The 17,291-nt window shown below is 41.3% G+C and overlaps 1 protein-coding gene across 1 annotated transcript in view; it reads left to right on the forward strand.

Moving 5' to 3' along the window:
* GlnRS (Glutaminyl-tRNA synthetase) overlaps positions 1-17,291 on the forward strand; it is a 281,063-nt gene that overhangs the window by 190,037 nt on the left and 73,735 nt on the right. Inside the window, exon 8 of the mRNA XM_068381662.1 lies at positions 2,771-2,994. Coding sequence (XP_068237763.1) covers positions 2,771-2,994 — 224 coding nt within the window. The remainder of the gene's footprint in view (positions 1-2,770; positions 2,995-17,291) is intronic.

Consider the following 17,291-nt stretch of genomic DNA (forward strand, 5'->3'; position numbering starts at 1 on the left):
GACAAGGGACTCAACCGAGTTCAGCTGGTGCTGCTAGGGTGCCACAGTCCACCCTCCCCCGTTATCCACCAGAGATGAAGCTTCATAATGCTGATTCCCCTACTGCTGCTACCTCCGCGGTCATCTAAGGCACCGGAGGAAGCAGCAGTGCCTACCGGAACTGTGTCACAATCGCTCGCCATTCATTCCTATTTCTAGCACGCTCTCTTGCCTCTCTCACGTCTATCCTCCTATCACCCAGAGCTTTCTTCACTCCATCTATCCACCCAAACCTTGGCCTTCCTCTTGTAATTCTCCCATCAACTCTTGCATTCATCACCATCTTTAGCAGACAGCCATTTTCCATTCTCTCAACATGGCCAAACCACCTCAACACATTCATATCCACTCTAGCTGCTAACTCATATCTAACACCCGTTCTCACCCTCATCACTTCGTTCCTAACCCTATCTACTCGAGATACATCAGCCATACTCCTTAGACACTTCTTCTCAAACACATTCAATTTCTGTCTCTCCATCACTTTCATTCCCCATAACTCCAATCCATACATCACAGTTGGTACAATCACTTTCTTATATAGAACTCTCTTTACATTCATGCCCAACCCTCTATTTTTTACTACTCCCTTAACTGCCCCCAACACTTTGCAACCTTCATTCACTCGCTGATGTACATCTGCTTCCACTCCACCATTTGCTGCAACAACAGACCCCAAGTACTTAAACTGATCCACCTCCTCAAGTAACTCTCCATTCAACATGACATTCGACCTTGCACCACCTTCCCTTCTCGTACATCTCATAACCTTACTCTTAACCACATTAACTCTCAACTTCCTTCTCTCACGCACCCTTCCAAATTCTGTCACTAGTCAGTCAAGCTTCTCTTCTGTGTCTGCAACCAGTACAGTATCATCTGCAAACAACAACTGATTTACCTCCCATTCATGGTCATTCTCGTCTACCAGTTTTAATCCTCGTCCAAGCACTCGAGCATTCACCTCTCTCACCATGTATGTATAAACTATAAAAACTTTAACAAAACAAGAGAAAGAGAAACTAGATAGAACAGTTTGCCCGAGTGTACTTTAAAGCAAGGGAACTCTAACCCAAGACAGTGGAAGACCTGGGTACAGAGGCTATGGCACTACACAAGACTAGAGAACAATGGTTTGATTTTGGAGTGTCCTTATCCTAGAAGAACTGCTTACCATAGCTAAAGAGTCTTGTACCTTTACCAAGAGGAAAGTAGCCACTGAACAAATACATTGCAGTAGTTAACCCCTTGGGTGAAGAAGAATTGTTTGGTAAACTCAGTGTTGTCACGTGTATAAGGACAGAGGATAATCTGTAAAGAATAGGCCAGAGTACTCGGTGTCTGGGTAAGCATATGGAAAGAACCGTAACCAAAGAGAAGGATCCAATGTAGTACTTTCTGGCCTGTCAAAGTACCCCATAACTCTAGCGGTAGTATCTCAACGGGCGGCTGGCCAGCCTACTACCTTGAATATCACCTTTATTTAATATAATTTGGATTTCTAAGGATACATGAAAAACTAATCTTTACACAGATGATTTTGTAATTCACCAGTTGTCTTATAAAACAGATATGACCTAAATTCTTTAAAATTTACCTTAATTTTTGCCCTCGTCTTATCTAAAGATCTTATACCCGGAAATATCGTGATTATATTCACACTGATGGCTGTGGTGTAGAATAGAGCCATGAAAACTAATGATGTTTAAACATACTTCATGACTGTTTCTTTTGAGTGTTTCTTATAATGATGAAAGCGAATATGAATTTGTAATGGCTGGTAACAAAGCGTTGAACTGGGGCAGAGCGTTATTATGTTACTCATTCTTCATTATTACACGAAACCCACTCTACTACAGAGATTTAAAATCTTTTTTTATCGTGTTATGATAATTTATGAATACGGTATCAGATATCAAAAAAATATTGTCCATATGGTGTCAGTTGTTAGGGAGTTTCTTGTAATGTAATACTGTTCATAATATATCTAAAAAAAGAAATCTTGAAGTTACATATGATATAGAGTACAAAAAAAGTAAGATCAACCAAAAATTGTGTGTGCTCTGTTTTGTCGGAACTCTCAGGTTGTTGTAAAACTTGAAGTACGGAGTGTCATAGAGGACCTCATGACATTGAAATGTTATTAACTGATCATTTATTTAAGGGAAGAGTAGTTATACATTTATTATGATTTACTATTTCAAAACAGTTTACTTTGTGTTGTACTCCAAGTGATAAAATGTTCTTAGCAGTTTTCATTCAACTCCAAGTTTTTTTTTATCACTATTTATCTTTAACTACAGTCACCTCTGTCTTAATTAGTCTCATGTTATTTTATGTTTAGTTTTTATCCCCAGCAGGAAAAGAAATTACAAGGCCTAGGAGAGTAGTAATTTTACTCAGAGGTGTTTTAACTTTTTAAAAAATAATTTTTTACAACAAAATGTGACTTAAAGTAGCTGCTTTACAGTAATAGAAAGTTTATGGTGAAATTATTTCAGAAATATACTGTACACTATAGATTTTTTTATTGTTTAATGTTGTTAGGGTTCCTATTACCCGACTTATTTCTTAAATATGAATTTTCTTTCTTCACTTCATACTTTTGTTGCCTAAAGGCTCTCCATAGAAAACGGGAGAACTTTAAAAACAATTTTTTAACAATGCTCTGTTTACTGTACTTTTGAAAAGGATTTATTTTTTGAGAAATTTCAACTTTGATTTATTTCAGGATATGAAGAATGGAAAATTTGATGAAAGGGAAGCAACATTGAGATTGAAACTTACCCTGGAAGAAGGCAAGTTAGATCCAGTGGCTTATAGGATCAAATATTTTGCCCACCATTGTACTGGTAATGAATGGTGTATATATCCTACCTATGATTACACTCACTGCCTATGTGACTCCATAGAAAATATTACACACAGCCTGTGCACTAAGGAATTTCAGACCAGGTAAACCTATTCTTGTCTTTACTCATTGATTTCAACAAGTTTTAATTCAGTATCAAAGTACATGATTTATAGCCTTTTGATTTTTTCCTTTTGGAAAATCTTTGTTTTATTATTGCTCTTCTTTTGAAGTGTAAACAGTCTACAAATTTATCAACTGCAGAGTGACTCATCCATGATTGACCAATTGCTGCCAATTTAGAGAATTAAACATGGAAATTCACTTTATAGAATTTTGATATTTTCTTTTATTTCAAACCAAACTGATGTTCATATTGCTAATATTGTTTTGTGGTTAGCGTGGTTCCTTGTATGAGTGCCTCAATCCGATGGTTCTCTTTCTTTTCTTTTTTTTTTTTTTTTTTTTTTTTTTTTTTTTTTTTTTTTTTTTTTTTTTTTTTTTTTTTAATAAAGATTCATTAAATAGGCTCAATTGTTTCTTGTTTCATTTACAGGATGCACTGTTAGCTATGTTCGATCATAGGCAAGGCTTAAAACACGTCATTTTATTTCAGCAGATGTGTAGCTTTAGCCAACAATATAACTTACGGTATATGTACTGAAAGATGTCTAAAAATAACCCTGATTTTTTATGTTTTCTGAACTTCTTTTAATAATATTTGTTGCTTCTATTATCAATTCAAGATGTATTTTAACAACAAATACCCATTGTTTATATTTTAGTTTTGTTGTTAGCCGTTTTCAAGGTCACGATGGTATCTCGATTATATTCACGTATAATTAACAGAGAATTGTTGATATAATTTTGCTCACTATCATATAATCTTTGAAGAGAAGAAGAGCACAGTTCAAAGAACTCTCGACCAGTTTCTTATTAAGCTTATTGAACAAACAACATTTATTATTTAAAAACCTTACAAAATAATTTTGTTTTATTCTGTCTTTGAGCAAGCCACATTCACAAATAAAGAGCCTGTGGTACAGCAATGTTTAGAATATAGAAACCCTCTTTAGATGGTATTTGTGGACCATGAAAAAGCCTGTAATAATGTGTACTGGCCAATTTGGTGGAGAGTCCTACGTTATGGAGTTCCTCTTGAATATGTAAATTTGATTAAGTCTGTTCATGAGCATACCAAGTGCAAAGTTAATGTTAATGGAGTCCTAGCAAATGAATTAACAATAAACAGTGGAGTACATCAAGGAAATGTGTTATCATCTATGTTGTTTATCCTCCTCATGGATTTTGTAATGCATAGAACAGTTGGGGATGGTGGACAAGGATTGGACTGGATTGGTAACAGGAAATTAGTGGACCAAGATTATGCTGATGAAGCTGTCCTTGTGAGCAGAACACTACAGATAAATAGAAGAAAGACAGAGCTGCTGAGAGCATAATATGCAATGCAAGATGAAATATTGGAAGTAGAAAGGATTAATGAGGTAGAATCATTTAAATTTTAGGAAATAAGATATCTAATATAGTGTGTTTATAATTGGAGTTTAATTAAAGGCTGAAAAAAGCAAATCAGACAATGGCTAGGTTAAGTAAAATTTGGAAATGAAATCGCATGAATTACATAAAAAAATCCGGCTATTTATCAGTTTAGTGAGATCGGTGTTACTGTATAGACTTCAGTCGTGGTATGCCAAAGAAACAATATCCAAAAGATTTTTAGATTTGAGAATAAAGTCATCAGAAAAATATTAATATCCAAAAGATTTTTAGATTTGAGAATAAAAGTCATCAGAAAAATATTAATATCCAAAAGATTTTTAGATTTGAGAATAAAGTCATCAGAAAAATATTGGGAGTTAAAGGGCAGGACAGGATTAGAAATTAAACTATAAGCGAGATTACTCGAGTGCCATATGTGAATGAGATCATGGTGAGCGGTAGATGGAGATGGTTTGGTCATACTCTTTGTACTTCATAAGAGAGAGAGTAGTTTACCAAACATCTATTTGGGTCCCACAAGGCACTAGAAGAGTTGGAAGACTCAGGCCTTCATGGCTGACGACTATGAAACCTGAAGAAAGAGGTGATGAATGGAGAAGTATTGATTTAAAAGCTCAAGATATAGACGACTGGCGAAATCTATCTAAGGCCCTTTGCGTCAATAGGCGTAGGAGGTGATGATGATGGTGATGTGCTGTAAACATGGCAAATTGTAAACAGCTACATTTACAATATATTTGTACTTTCATTCGTAAATTTAGATTACTTTTTTTCTGTACCTGTACTATATCAAAAACTATTTTCTGTACCTGTACTATATCAAAAACTATTTTCTGTACCTGTACTATATCAAAAACTAAAATTTATTTGTTATTAAGCTTGAAACCCTCTTAATGAGAGAATGCCTTGATGAAGTCATTGAGCTTCAGCACGGCATTCTATTCCCGTGCTGAAACTTGGTGACGGGCAAGAGGGCTCTCGAACTTGGGGAAATTGCTCCCCCAGTTCGAATCTAAATTTCTCTCTTTCTTATCTTTTTCTTCCTCTTTATATTGCTTCAACCTTCTCCTAATATTATAAACTTTCTTTCATGATGCTGTCCCAACCCTATGAGTAAAATTTCCCATATGTATACAGTATGTGTATATTTTTACATATATATGTGTTTATTATCTTTTTTTTTTCTCTCTTTATGGCATGGATGTTTCTACATCTGTTATTGCCACTTGGGCGGATGTTTTTACATCCGGTATTGCTGCCTGCTTTGATGAATGTGAAAGGTGTCACGGTTGGGAGGTGTTTGTGCTCAAAGCTATATGTGAGAGTATTGGATGATCTCAGCCATCCCGAAGATGGTTTGGACCTTTTTGGCAGAACTATTCTCAAGTGTTGGGTCTTTGGAATCCAGGGGGATCCAATGCTTGGGGTAGGACTCTCGGCTTCTGGCCGGAAGCCCGTCATTACAGATATGGGGAGGATGATTCCATAGTTTCTTGGTCTCAGTCCTAACAGGCGGGTTCATCTTGCACCTGTGCCTCTATATCTGTTTTGATGCTATCCTTCGGGTAGGGTATGGAATGGACCATCTGGGAAGTATACTCTCACTGTGCCGGTAGTGGAGAGTGCAAATTTCCTTCCCAACATGTGATGCCTTAATGTTCTCAAGCAGGTAAATCAAACTATTCAAAAAATCACTCTTCTCTTTTCTTTATTCTGATGGATTCTTGTGAGAATGACCCCACCTCCCCTGGATATGCTGACTCGCCCCCGGCACTGTTGACGACCTCTGGCAATTCATTTAAAGAAAACTCCGTTGACGACGTAGGAACTAAAAAGGACTGTTCTTTAAACATTCGGAAAAATGGTAATTTGGGCAACACAGGAAAACAAAGTCCTGCACGTTACCCAAATCCCTTTAAAAGCTAATTATGATGTGCTACATAAAATATTTGAGTGTTACGGATCAATAAAAGAAATTAGAATGAAACTTCAAGATGATAATTGGGAATCTTGGTTATCATTTAATTGTCATGAGGAAGCATTTAATGCAAGCTGTAACATTGTTGATATTAAAGTAGGTAATATGAGTGTTAAGGGTGCTCTGTGTGATGGGGCACCTAAAGATCTGGATGTCTACAGACCAGCAGACTGGGCTGATAAAGATATAGAGGCAGATATACCATCCCAAAGAAAGCCAAAACCACCAATGTGGCTTCTTACTCAATCTGTAGGAGGTACGGAAAATTATTTCAAGATATGCAAATTATTTCAGAGGAAGGTAGGTACGATCGCACCTGGAGATATATCTCGATTCGGGAAGAAAAGTTTCTTGATAAAGGCCAAGTCATACACACAGTCTGTTATACTGTCTAATTTGAAGACAGTAAATGATGATATAAAATTGGACATCAAACCCCATCTAAACTTTAGCTATGGAAGTGGAGTGGTTTTTAATAGGGATCTGTATGAATTTACTGAAGAGGAGATATTGGCTATGTGTCCTCTATCAGTGTGGAAAGTACATAAAGTACCTGGAACATCAATGATTGTTCTTACTTTCCAGGATGCTGATGTACCTTTCCACATAGACATAGAAAACGAAAGGATCAGAGTTCAACCTTTTAAGCAGAAGCCACTGCAATGTTATAATTGCTTTAAATTTGGACATCCTTCCAAAGTTTGCAATAATGAAAAAATTTTTAATACTTGCTCCAATATTTACCTTGGGGATTGTACACTTGAGGCAAGGTGCTTAAACTGCAACTCTAATCATAAATCTAATGATAGGAGCTGCCAGTTTTATAAGTTAGAAGAGGCTGCCCTCAATAAATCAATTATTGAACATGTAAGCGTGGGGCATGCCAAGAGATTATTAAATAAATCTAATACTTATGCAAAGACATTAAAAAAAGGAGAAAAAGTTCCTCGGGAATCATTTCACCCACTTACTACTGTAGGTAGTTCTCGAAAAAGGAATTCACCATCTATTGATAAAGTGCTGCATAAGACAAGAACATCTCCTCCTAAAGATTTATCATTGAGTATCAACAAAAAGACATTGCCCACCACTATCAAACCTTTGTCCCCCATTACAAAGGATAGTACTAACCTCTCCCAGGCCATATCCTTGCCTGATTTAATGGAGATTCCACCTGACACCAAGTTATCAGGTGTACCTGTAGTGGGGAAGGTACAAAAACCTGGTAACTCGCAACCTATTAATCGTAAAAGAGAGAGACCTCCATCTCTCTCACCCCCTTCCATAAGAAATACTAGAATTATGACATCAAAAAAATATAATGTTTTGTCTGTTGATGTTGGCGATCAACCAGAAGACAATTTAAATAAATCAGAAATTCAAGTTGAGGTCCACCATTCCCCTCAACAAATATATAAAAAAGATACAAAGAAAAACTCCAACGTAAAACCCAACATAAAAAGACCATCTCTGAAGAAACCTACAAGTAATAATGTTAGATTAAAAACTGCTAATGGGAAGACCTCATCCAAGATGTCTTCCCGAAATAATCCATAGTTTTCTCCTCAATTTTGCAATGGAACTGTCAGGGTTTAAGGGCGAAATTTGAAGAACTTAAGCTCCTAATTCATGAACATTCCCCCATAATTGTATGTCTACCGGAAAGTATGCTTGATGCTAACACTCCTAGTCCTCGAGAGTATGTTAGCTATAGAACACCATATAATCATCAAGCAGGGAGCCATGGTGGAAGTCTCATGTACGTTCGTCGAGATGTTCCCCAAATACCTATGTCTATATGTACAACACTTCAGGCAGTGGCTGTACAAATTGATATAGGAAGAAAATATACAATATGCTCTCTCTACTTGCCTCCAAATGATAATATTTTATATGATGATTTAGCTGAGGTCATTCATCAACTCCCTCAACCATTTCTCTTACTGGGAGATATGAATGGTAGACATCCTTTATGGGGTGATATTTTAGCAAACACAAGGGGCAATATTATCTCATCAATTGTGGAGAATGAGGATGTGGGACTCCTTAATACATGAGAGCCCACACACTTCCATGTTCAGACAGGTACCTTGTCATGCATTGACCTCTCAGTTGCAAGCTCTAACTGCCTTCTTGATTTTGATTGGAGGACATTAGATGATTGGCATACTAGTGATCACGCACCAATCATTATAAACACCAACAAGGGTCCGCCTTTGCAAAGATCGCCACGTTGGAATCTAGACAAGGCAGACTGGGTTAAATTTTCTGAGCTAAGTGAAATCGAAGGGAGAGCAGAACAGTTTGAAAGTATTGATGATGCCATAGACCTACTGAATGGAACTCTTCATACAGCAGGAGTCAATTCAATTCCCAAAACAACAGGGTTATTCAAATGACGACCAGTCCCGTGGTGGTCTTCAGAACTAACTGCCCTCCACAGAGCCACAAGAAGATCTCTAACACGATTGCGTAGACGCAGAACTGATGAGAATTTAATTATGTACAAGAAATGTAGAGCACAGTTCCGTCGTGCCATGAAAGAAGCAAGGCGCCAGTCATGGATGTCTTTTGTTTCCTCCATTAACAGTAGAACACCACCATCTTCTGTGTGGAGGAAAGTAAAAAAGATAGCTGGCAAATTCACCCCCTAACCCACCACCAGTGTTGAAGGTGAATGGCCAATATGTAACTGAAGCAAATGAAGTTAGCAATGCTCTGGCTAATCATTTTCCAAATGTATCCAGCAAGTGTGAAGGAGCCCCTGGTCACCAGTATAGGAGCACTGAAGAAAAGAAAATTTTAAATTTTGCAAAAAGAAGGGAAGAGTCGTAAAATTCTCCTTTCACTGAAAGATAATTTCTGGGCTCGAACCTGTGCCGCCCAGTGAATAAGCTCCATTTAAGCACTTATTCTTAGGTAATTTACTGCTAAATATACCTGAGAAAAAATGTAAAGGAGTGCTAGGTTAACTAGCTCGCTCACCTAATGGTGTCGGTATAAAATTGGGCGTATAATCCAGAGGTCCCGCACTATTTAGATTAATCCACGACAGAGAACCCCAATAGAGGAGAGCCGTTCAACCTCACTCGGTACTACTACAATGCATCCGCTCAGAACCAAACTCCGTTTAGCACGACTTGTGCAGTAACCCGCATTTTTCTTGTGCTCTCGATTTTTGGATATTTTCTAGTGAATTATGGCTTCTTCGTCGGTTTCCCAGGAGACACCGTCTAAGTTAAGTACCAAGCTGGGTTTTACTGTGTTTTGAGCAATCTAGATCGTTTAATATTTATATTATAGGAGTTATTCTCTTCGTTCATACCGATCTTGCTTGATTTCACTACAGTTGGTACTCCTGTTTTTGAGAGCTTTTAATTTTCACTTGCGGTGTTACTATGTGTATTATTTTTATTATCAAATATTATTTGTTATTGTGAATATTCATTATTTAGCGTTTAGAATCCTCGTGGTTCAATTTTTGGGCCGATACCATTTACGTATCGCTATGGCTGCCGACCGTGCTAAGGCGGCAATGTTATTTTAGCCATCAGGTGTGTCTTTTGTGATTTAATTATTTATGTTGCATGCCTTGCCCAAAAATTTTTTATGTGTTTATTCATATATTTTAACGCTATTATTATTATTATAATGAATATTTGTGCCATTACTCCGTTTGATCTGTCTGTTGGGGATCGTCAGTTGGTAGCCCTGCTGCCTCGTATCACGTGATCCTCCCCCACGCTCCCCCTCTAGCTAGGTGGGAGGCTAGGCTTCTCCCCCCCTCCACTAAGGGACCGTTGCCTTCCCTCCTTTTAGAGGGGGTAGTTAAGTGTTTATGGACTTTGTCTTCCGGGTGGCCCGGCGGTTTAGTCTCTGTCTAGTCTGGTTGGCCACCGGTCAACAGAGTTGGATCCCGGTGCACCCTATTTTATATTCACTTTTCATTCTGGCTTATGTTTTACGAAACCCTCCGGGTTCGATTGGCAGTTCTTAGTTACAGTTCCGCCCCCCTATTATTTTATAACATTTCCTATGATGATTATATATGACAGATCACTACCCCGGAGTCTCTAAAAAGGAATTGGTATTGAATATACCTTTATTTCCCGGCCCGGGGTCTACCCCACCCCGGGAAATCAGACACTATGTGTCTTAATTCCTTGTTATTGCATCCTTTTTTATGCTCCCGGCTTGACCGGAATGGATGGCTATACTTTAGTTTCAAGTTAGACTTATGTTTAGGCCCGGGACCCCCGGTCCCGCCCCTATGTAAGAATATTACAGTTAAGCTCTAACCTTGCGTTAGACCTATGATAGGCCCGGGTCCTCCGGACCCGCCCCTAAAAAAAAAAAAAAAAAAAAAAAAAAAAAAAAAAAAAAAAAAAAAAAAAAAAAAAAAAAAATTATTTTTTATTTTTTACAGTCTAATCTTGTGTTAGACCTATGTTAGGCCATTTAAAGAATAGTACAGTTAAGCTCTAATCTTGTGTTAGACCTATGTTAGGCCCGGGTCCTCCAGACCCGCCCCTAATTAAGAGAATTACAGTTTCTCATATACTATTCTTTTTACAGATGGTGCATTGTCTGACGCCGGCCTGTGCAGCTGTTCTGCACCAGCCTTGTGGCCACTCCGTCTGCCGATCTCACGCCCCTTGTGGGGTTCAACTGGAAGACGTTGTGGTATGGCACCCGGATAACTGTGTGATTTGCTTCGACCTCATCACTACCCTTGGATCTGACTCGGTGAGTCCCGTTGGCTATATTGCCTTCTTATTTTATTTACTATTAGTAAGATATCTATGGTCTTGAAGGACCATTGGGAGTCTCCCTTTTATAATTCCCCCTATTATTTCAGGCATCCCCGGAGCAAAAGTCTGCGGCTCGGGCCACACTGAAGGTGTGGATTGGTGGGTTTGCCCGGAATGTAAAGTCTAAGCGGCCGTACGTCCTATCTGAGGACTACTGCACCATGGTTTACCCTAACGCCAAGTCTTCAGCTGCTGTGGCTAGGCATGTGGCAGCTCCCATCATTGCCCACATTGATGCCACTATAACGGGTCTCATCGACCCAGAGCAAGATCCATCGGACGCCCCCGGAGGTCTGGAGGACAATGTTGCCTCCATGAACCTGGACGTCGAACCGATGTTGCTAGACGAGCCGGATACAGGTAGGGGGGTAAGTGAGGCAGGTGTGTCCGGCGCTGAGATTCCTATCCTCAGCCCCGCTCTTTCTTCTTCTTCTGATCGCTCTTCCTTTCTTGGATTTTCTGGGGACCGTGATTCGTCTCAACGTTCATACCCGGTTCCCCCTAAGGATAAGTCTACTTCAAGGACCTTACCCAAAGCTCGCAAGCCTCATAAGACTTCTCATGGCTCTAAACATGGTACGAACCCGTCTTCAAAGACCTCTGGTTCCTCCTCTAAGTCTCACGACCCGGGAGTTCCTTCCGCCCCTCCTGCTGCTAGCCCGGGCCTTTCCGAATCAGCTATGCTCCGCATCGTGTCGGAGATGCAGGAAAAGTTGGTTTCGGAGATGCAGTCGAGGATGGACACGATGTTCTCTAACTTCGGTCAGAGAATTGGGGCTTTAGAGCAAGGAGCTCCGGAGAGAGTCCAAAGCTCTCTCATACCGGATGCCTCTAAGCTCCCGCCGTTTGCCAAGAACAACCCCTGGCGGATGGCTCTTCATTCCCCGTTCTCAGACGGAATGTTGACTCTGGAGGGCCTTGGCACTCGTCCTCTAGAGGACTTTGAATTCTTTCCTCCGGGTCTGGCATTTCCATTTCATGGTTATGCCAGACTTACCGAGGAAGCTTTAGTCCGTTTAGACAAGGTCCCCAAAGAGACGGTCATCTTCCCGAAGGAGCAAGCCCAATCTGTTTGGGCCAGATTTTTGAATGACATCGGCTGCACTAACACCATGCTGACGCCTCATAAAAGCTCCTTTACGATGTTCTTAATGGACAAGACCACCTTGACTCCATGCGTCAATAAGGTGGCAGAGCTTGCCTTTCAATATGCTCTGGAGGAGAAGCCCTTGCCTCCCATCCGAGAGGTGGATCCAATCTCCCTCCTTCTTCCCTCAGGTATTGAGTGTTGGGACAACGTCCATACCACCTTTACCTCCGGCAAGCTTGCAGCAGACTGTGCCTCAGTCTTGTTTAGTGAGAAGCTTCCCCGTCTCCCGGAATCTCTCATTAAACAGGAATATGATTCCCGCCTACGTGTGGGCCGTACTCTAAACCTGGCCACATCCACGGAGTCGATAGCCTTGACTTACAATACGGAGAGTATTTTTAAGTCTCTCAACAAGGCTACGTTACAGTCGTTATATTATGATTTGTATGACTTTGCTACTGCTAAACGCAGATGTCGCAAGCATGTTCTAGCTGAGGCGACGATTAGGCATGAACCTAATAAACTCATCCGGTCCTCCTGTTGGGGTTCAAATCTCTTCCCCGAGGATCTCGTAGAGGAAGTCTTGGCGGAGGCCACTAGGGTTAATCAGAGCCTTAAAGCCCGTTGGGGTTTGACCCCTAAACGCAAGTATGACCCCGCAAATTATCAAGCCCGGGGTAGGAAGAAGCTTAGACCATATACCTCCACCCAGTTCAGGCAACAACAGAGTGCTTCATCCAACTTCCGGCTGCCTCTTCCTCCATCTTCTGTTGCCCCTGCGCAGCCCTCCACCTCTCGGGCTCCTTCGGATGACTATGTCACCGTTCTGCTACCTAAGAGCCAGCTTTCTGGTGCCTCCGCCACTTCCCCTGCCTTTAACCAGTCCTACGAGGCTCATAGCTCTTCCCAGAGTTATGGTAGAGGTAGAGGCTACCACCGTGGCTCTAACCAGAACAAAGGCAGGGGAAGAGCCTTTCGCAGAGGAAAGAACTTCCGAGGCGGACGTGGAGGCAACTCCTCAAACCAATACTGAGGTGCAGCAGGTAGGGGGGAGGCTCTATGCCTTCCGCAACAAATGGAGGTTCAGTCCCTGGGCGTTCAGTATCATCTCCAAGGGACTAGGGTGGAGTTGGATTCAAGGACCTCCTCCTCCGAACAAATTTCGTCAACATTCCACCCCAGACCTGGTCGAATTTGTCCAGGATCTTTTACAAAAGAATGCCATACAAGAAACGAAACATCTGAAGTTTCAAGGTCGGCTGTTCAGTGTCCCGAAGAAGGATTCAGACAAGAGAAGAGTGATTCTAGATCTATCCCTTCTCAACTTGTCCATTCAATGCGACAAGTTTCGAATGCTTACCGTCTCGCAGGTGCGGACCTTACTTCCCCGTGGGGCCGTCACCACCTCTATCGATCTTACAGACGCCTACTATCACGTCCCGATAGCGAGACACTTCCGTCCGTACCTAGGCTTTCGCTTAGGGGACAAAAGTTACTCCTTCAAGGTGATGCCTTTCGGGCTCAACATTGCCCCAAGGATCTTCACAAAGCTAGCAGAAGTCGCTGTTCAGGAACTCAGGAATCAAGGGATTCAAGTAGTAGCCTATCTGGACGACTGGCTCATTTGGTCAAACACCTCCCAAAATTGCCTAAAAGCCACTCACAAAGTCATCCATTATCTTCAATCTCTAGGCTTCCAGATCAACTTCAAGAAGTCCCGTCTTCTTCCAAAATCGAAGTTCCAATGGCTCGGCCTGCAATGGGATCTTATATCTCATACTCTGTGTCTTCCCAGACCCAAGAGGTTAGAGATTGCAAGGAACACCAAACGTTTTCTCAAAGACAAAGTAAGTTCCAGACGGCTTCAAGAGAAGATTCTGGGGTCCCTTCAGTTTGCCTCAGTGACGGATCTTCTTCTGAAGGCAAAATTGAAAGATATCAATCGTGTCTGGCGTTCGAGGGCGAACCGGAAGCTCCGGGACAGGAAAGTCCGCCTTCCTCCCATTCTACGGGAAAGACTTCTTCCTTGGACAAGAGCGAACAGTCTGTCAAAGTCAGTTCCCCTTCAATTTCCGCCCCCGGAATTAATCATTCACACAGACGCATCCCTATCAGGTTGGGGCGGCTATTCTCAGCTCAAGAAAGTTCAAGGTCTTTGGACTCCCTTGTTCCGCCATTTTCACATCAATGTGCTAGAGGCCATGGCAGTTCTTCTAACCCTGAAACGTCTCGCTCTTCCCAAGAAACAACACCTTCGTCTGGTCCTCGACAGCGAAGTGGTGGTCCGCTGCCTCAACAGAGGCGGGTCAAAGTCAGGGCCTCTGAACCATGTTCTAGTAGCCATATTCTCCCTAGCAGCCTCGAACCGTTGGCATCTTTCAGCTGTCCACCTGGCGGGAGTCCGGAATGTAGTGGCAGACGCCCTGTCCCGGACCTCCCCTCTAGAATCGGAATGGTCACTCGATCTAAAGTCATTTCGGTGGATTCTCTCTCAGGTTCCCGGCCTCCAAGTGGACCTCTTCGCCACGGAATCCAACCACAAATTGAGAGTATATGTGGCTCCCAATCTAGACCCTCAGGCTTACGCCACAGACGCCATGTCACAGAATTGGGACAACTGGGAAAAGATTTATCTCTTTCCCCCGGTGAATCTTTTGCTGAAAGTTCTAGACAAACTGAGATCCTTCAAGGGACAAGTAGCCTTGGTCGCACCCAACTGGCCCAAGAGCAACTGGTATCCTCTCCTGCGGGAGTTGAGACTATACCCTCACCCGATACCCAATCCGGTTCTGTCTCAGATAGTACAAACACGCGTTGTGTACGCTTTCTCAAACATTCAGAGCGCCCTAACTTTATGGACTTTATGAAGTTTGCGGCTATGCAGGGTGCCAATATTGATCCTCAAAACACCTTGTTCCTAGAATCAGATAAACGGGATTCCACCATCCGTCAGTATGACTCTGCAGTTAAAAAGTTGGCAAAATTTTTAATAGACTCAGACGTGAACTGTATGAACTTGAACCTTACAGTCACTTTCTTTAGATCTTTATTAGAATCAGGTCTGGCAGCCAATACTATCACCACTATTAAATCGGCTCTGAAAAAGTTCTTCCTAGTGGGTTTTAACATAGACTTAACCGACTCTTTGTTAGCTTCAATTCCGAAAGCTTGTGCCAGACTGAAACCGGTTACTCGTCCTACCCCGGTGACCTGGTTCCTTAATGACGTACTCAAATTGGCTTCTGATACCATTAACAGTTCTTGTGATTACATGCCCCTTCTCAGGAAAACACTTTTCCTAGTGAGCTTGGCTTCCGGGGCAAGAATTTCTGAATTGGCAGCCTTGTCGAGAGACCCGGGTCATATTGACTTTCTGCCTTCAGGAGAGGTCCTTCTTTCTCCTAACAAATTCTTTTTGGCTAAGAATGAAGACCCTCAAAACAGATGGACCTCCTGGAAAATTGTTCCCCTCACGCAAGATCCGTCGCTGTGCCCTGTCACTACTCTTAGGTCTTATCTATCCCGGACCTCCTCTAACTCCTCGGGGCCTCTATTCGTTAGAGAACAAGGCGGTACCATTACTATTAAAGGGATCAGGCAACAAATTTTGTATTTTATTAAACAAGCTAACCCTGACTCTTTTCCTCTTGCACATGATATCAGGGCGGTTGCCACCTCGGTGAACTTCTTTCACCACATGAATTTTACAGACCTTTCCAGGTATACAGGGTGGAAATCACCGTCAGTGTTCAAGAAACACTACCTTAAACATTTGGAAGCCCTAAAATTTTCTACAGTAGCCGCAGGGAGCGTAGTTACTCCCGAGTAACTCACAGGTTAATGCCTTGACTCTTTATCTCTCCCTCTTACCTGCCTCATTTATACCCTATTGTATTCGTTGGTCTCGCACCTGAATACTGTTATTATATTTGTAAATTTTTATGCTACTGAGTATCTGTATATATTATCACTCACGGCATTATTATACCTACCTTATTGGATTTATGTTCATATTTAAGATACCCTTATAATTGTTTTTTGGTACTCATCTCTGATTAAAGCATCCTGTATTTCTCTTACCCTTATGTTTTTTCCTTTATTTTGCAAGTTTGGTGACATTTTTCTCTTGTATAGATTCACTGGGCGGCACAGGTTCGAGCCCAGAAAAGGGATTTTGACGTAGGAAAAATCTATTTCTGGGCGAAGGACCTGTGCCGCCCAGTGAACCCTCCCAGCTCCTCTCCCTTGGAGTCCCCAAACTTTGGGTGCTAAGGAGTTGGGTTCTGAGCGGATGCATTGTAGTAGTACCGAGTGAGGTTGAACGGCTCTCCTCTATTGGGGTTCTCTGTCGTGGATTAATCTAAATAGTGCGGGACCTCTGGATTATACGCCCAATTTTATACCGACACCATTAGGTGAGCGAAGGTGAGCGAGCTAGTTAACCTAGCACTCCTTTACATTTTTTCTCTGGTATATTTAGCAGTAAATTACCTAAGAATAAGTGCTTAAATGGAGCTTATTCACTGGGCGGCACAGGTCCTTCGCCCAGAAATAGATTTTTCCTACGTCAAAATCCCTTTTGATTCCGCACTTGCTCATTGCAATGATACAGACCCTGGACCCGATGGAATTCCATATGCAATGATTAAACATGTACATTTTGATACAAAGCTATTTATTTTAAGCATTATTAATAGAATATGGCATGATAATAGTTACCCAAGTGTTTGGGAACTAGCCATTATTTTAGCCTTTTTAAAACCCTGTAAAGACAAGTTTTTAGCAGCAAACTATCGTCCTATTGCATTGACATCTTGTTTATGTAAAATCATGGAGAAGATGGTCAATGCAAGGCTGATATGGTACCTTGAAAAGAAAGGTATTTTATCACCGATTCAATGTGGATTCCGAAAAATGCACTCAACGACTGATGTGTTGACACGACTTGAGTCTTCTATTTGTGAAGCCTTTGCTTCCAAACAGCACCATGTTACAGTATTT

The sequence above is a fragment of the Palaemon carinicauda genome, chromosome 10, assembly GCF_036898095.1.
Source record: "Palaemon carinicauda isolate YSFRI2023 chromosome 10, ASM3689809v2, whole genome shotgun sequence".
Lineage (NCBI taxonomy): Eukaryota > Metazoa > Arthropoda > Malacostraca > Decapoda > Palaemonidae > Palaemon > Palaemon carinicauda.